The sequence below is a fragment of the Rhagoletis zephyria genome, unplaced genomic scaffold (genome assembly GCF_001687245.7).
Source record: "Rhagoletis zephyria isolate East Lansing unplaced genomic scaffold, Rhagoletis_zephyria_1.1 Rzeph_scaffold_10160, whole genome shotgun sequence".
Classification (NCBI taxonomy): Eukaryota; Metazoa; Arthropoda; class Insecta; order Diptera; family Tephritidae; genus Rhagoletis; species Rhagoletis zephyria.
The window spans coordinates 1-4,102 of record NW_016167238.1 but is presented as its reverse complement, the minus strand read 5'-3'; the positions used below and the strand labels follow the sequence as shown (position 1 = coordinate 4,102).

General features: G+C 32.6%; 1 protein-coding gene across 1 annotated transcript; it reads right to left on the bottom strand.

The window, feature by feature from the left end:
* Positions 1-406: 406 nt before the first annotated feature.
* On the bottom strand, positions 407-3,228 carry LOC108376270 (uncharacterized; the record flags this gene model as incomplete). Its single annotated transcript, XM_017632468.1, has 3 exons — positions 407-489; positions 2,698-2,961; positions 3,166-3,228. Coding segments are annotated over 3 exons (410 nt in total), but the record flags the coding sequence as incomplete, so codon positions are not given.
* Between the last annotated feature and the right edge of the window lie 874 nt (positions 3,229-4,102).

Sequence of the window (4,102 nt, the reverse complement as noted above, 5' to 3'; positions counted from 1 at the left end):
TTTGACTGACATTTCTCAAACTAAATGAAACTATCCACCAAATCCATATATACAAAATAAAATTCCAAACTAACAAAATGTATAAAGTACTAAAAAGTAAAACGTTTTTTAAGGAACTATTGAATATTAGTTTTTATTTAACGTCATTTTCCGTTTACTCGAAATATCTTTCAATACGCTCAACTAAATGCACAGCAATCCATACTTGAATATACATAAATACATACATATATTTTTTTTTTTTTTTTGGAAAACGTGGCTTTGATTTACATTTAAATTATATTATCCGTAAAACTTAAGTATTGCAATATACAGTGAAATCATAACGCATAAACGGTTTATATTATTATTGAGTTTTAATTACTAAATACTTATTTAATTTTTATTTATACAAATGCAAGTAGTTTTATGAGCGATTTCTTAGGAGTAAAAAAATTAGTGCAAATCTGCACAAATAAAAAATGCTTGGAGACTTGTGTAATCTGCCAGCTGCGTAGTATTTGATAAGAGAAAAGGGGAAAAAAGAAATGAGAGAAAAGAAAGGATATGCATAATAAATATTTTTAATATTTTATTTCATTGCAATAATCATTTGATTTAATATTTTTTCAAACAAATTTTGAGGAAGTTATGTAGTTTTTCATCTTATAAATTTCTTGGATGTTAGCAAAAAATATATTTGCACTTAATAAAAAAAAAAACAATAGTCTGCTAAAATGCCTAATAAAAGACTAAAATTTGTAACCAAAAACAATAACAAATTTTTGGTGAAAATCTATAATTTTGATTGTTTTTTTGAGCTCTAGGCCTAGGGTAAATAATGTCTGTCTTATCTTCCTTTTTTGTTTATTACTGTCGATATTTCGCCTTTAATCTAAAGGCATCTTCAGGACTGCAAAAACACAATAAGAATACATATACAAATAATTATTTACACAACGTACAACAAAACATAACTTACAATCTTGGCTCTGCCTGGTCGACTAAACATATGCGCGAAAATGCATTAACAAACAAACTTGGTGACAATAAGTATAAGCATGAAAATGTAAACAATTCAAAATACAGTAATCATAAACAAAAAACATACAAAGAACAATACATGAAGCGATGAACAGTAAGACGAAGAATTATATGTATGTATTATCCCAACATTACATTATTGTTGTCCGAAGAAATGTTGCTATCGGACCGACGAATCGTTTTTTTCTGAACACCTGACACCTACACTATTGATTGTTGCTGTGGGTGAGAACTATATTGCGATACACATGAGCGCAATTATCGGTGTCTGTTTTAAAATTCATCCTTTTATTATTAGGGGTGTTCATGATATGTAGCATCTCCAAAACATATCGCTTATTATAATTTTTCTCTTCTTGCAAGATAGCTACATTTTCAAAGTCAGAATAATGTCCCATTTCCTGACAGTGATATGACAAGGCCGTCTTATTGTCCGACGAATTGCTCCTTAACTTAATATTAGACTTGTGAGCGGAAATCCTTGTCTTTAGTTTAGATTTTGTTGTCCCCACATAAACCATATTGCATACGTGGGACCCGTCGCCATTGCATGGTATTTTGTAGACTACGTCAGATTTCTCATTTCTGGGAATTTTGTCTTTGGTATTGCTATATATCTGCTGTAATGTGTTGTCATAAGTGAATGCTATTTGAAAGTTCTCCTTGTCATACATTTTGGAATGTTTAATCCTCTCCGATAATCCCGGAATATAGGTCGCCGATTTATAAACTTTATTATTTAACTCTTTATTTTTTCCCCCTTATTGTTTCTTACGTAGTAGTTACGTATGAGCTTATTAATCATACCCCGAGGAAATTCGTTTCGTCCTAGGATTTCTTTAATTATGGTAATATTCTTCGTGTGATAAATTTGGTCACTTATGGAGAGAACTCTTCTTATAAAATTGCTAGCCGTATTTAGAATTGCTTTCTTCTCATGTTTGGAGTTGAAATTTATGAGCCTCCCTGATGCTGTCGGTTTTTTATACCAGTCGAATGTTATTCTATTGTTCTTTCTAATTATTAGGGTGTCCAGATAAGGCAATTGTCCATCTTTTTCTATTTCGATTGTAAATTTTATTGTTTTATTATAGTTAGTTGTTAGAGTGTTAAGCATCTTGTCCATAGTTTCTGTTTTGATAATTGCAAATAAGTCATCTACATATTTAGTTAATAATCGTTGTTTATTGTCAGAGTCTTTCTCGAAATTCGTCAATAGTTCCTCCATAACTATGTCTGCTATCACGGGTGATGCTGGTGAACCCATAGGCATTCCCGACCTTTGCTCATAAATCTTGTCATTATACTTAAAATAGCGATTTTCTTTTATACAAAATTTGAGTATGGTTAAAAATAGATCCTTAGTTAACGGTGTGTGCTCCTGTATAGAACTCCATTTTGAGTCTATGATCTCTATGNGCACATCCAATCGTTTTATTTACCCTAGGCCTAGAGCTCAAAAAAACAATCAAAATATTACAATAAACGGCCAGAAAACAAAACCTAACCATGTTCAAACGAAAATCTATAATTTTAAAAATTACGATATGTATAAATAAAAAAGCTTTTTTTTATAATGACTTAATTTTTTGCTAGTTATTTTTAAAAATATGTACATATCTATATGTTCCTTCCAAAAATTAAATATTTACTTGTTTTTATAACAACACTCACCTGCAGAGCCATCCAATTGCTTCGGGGGTTGTTCGGTATAATACATACTTTTGCCAATAGCCAGCGTGCCTTTGCGATCGACTGCATTTATACTCGCCCCTCCCAGCGCAGACATACCATTGCCATTTCCCGCAGACATGGAAATTGTGGCAGAGTGCGATGAAGAAGCCGACGATGCACCACTACCCAGCAGATCTGCTTTCATCGAATGAATGTCTTTTTGTAATGCATTCGTTGAATCATTTCGTGTGGGTATTATATTATCTAGTGGAAATAATTTAGAAGGATAGAGGAAATGGAGGAGCGGTCAAGTTATTGCTAATATTTTTGAATATGTAGGTATAACTGTAAATTCTTATAACTTTTATACAAAACACCTAAAATCATATGAAAGCTATAAAATACACATTTTTATTTGAACAAAACTTAATATAACTTTTTTAGATTGATTATTTCTTATGTACTCACTTTCCCTTGTTTCGATGGTTGTATGTGTGACTTGTTTTGAGGGCGTAGATGGTAGTGGAATCTCTGAAAAAAATATTATTTTCGAAGTTATTAGCGGAAATAAATATTGGGGTTACTTTTAAGGGCTACATATATTCATTAGGATAAGTAAATAAAAGCAAACGAATGGTCGCAGTAACAGTCTGGCACTCTATTATAAAGTTTCGAACTCGTACGATCTTGTTTTCGCAAAAACTATTTGAGTATTCAAATTCATTCCTATCTTAGTCGCTAGATTATTTGGACGTCCCATTTGACCATCTCAGCCTTTTCCATGCTTTCAGACAGAGCCTTCACGACAGAGTGGAATAGAGCATCTGTTCAGGGCAGAGCGGTTAGTGTGATAATCTACTTTGAGTCGATGCTTTCAAAGAACTTCTGAAGACATTGAAAAGAATGAACTATCCGCTTTTTGACCATTTCAGAATACCCCAACTCTTGAGATTAGCGGGAGGCGATTTGGAACCAAAACAATGAACTTATAAAGCGATCGAAATACCATTGGGAAGTAGGTGGTAATACCAGGGTTCGTATTTGCACGCACATGCTCTGCACACACATGTGCTTGAAAAAAGTTCCATTGAGCTCACTGCTCATGCACATGAGTGTGCATTTATAAAAAAAAAATCTTGCGCACAACTCACGTGTGTGCTCTATGATACGAAACACTTGCTCATGTGTGTGCTTCGAAAATTAAAAAAAAAATGCACATGCGCATGTGTGTGCTGTTCGATATAAAGCACATGCTCATGAGTTTGTTTGTAAAATTTTTATGAAGAACACATGCTCATGTCTGTGCTGTGTACAGTGAAAGTCAAGTGTATAATCAGGTGCATATCACTCTATGTTTTTTTTATATTTAACACATATAAGGACAACTTGTTGCTTTAACAAATAC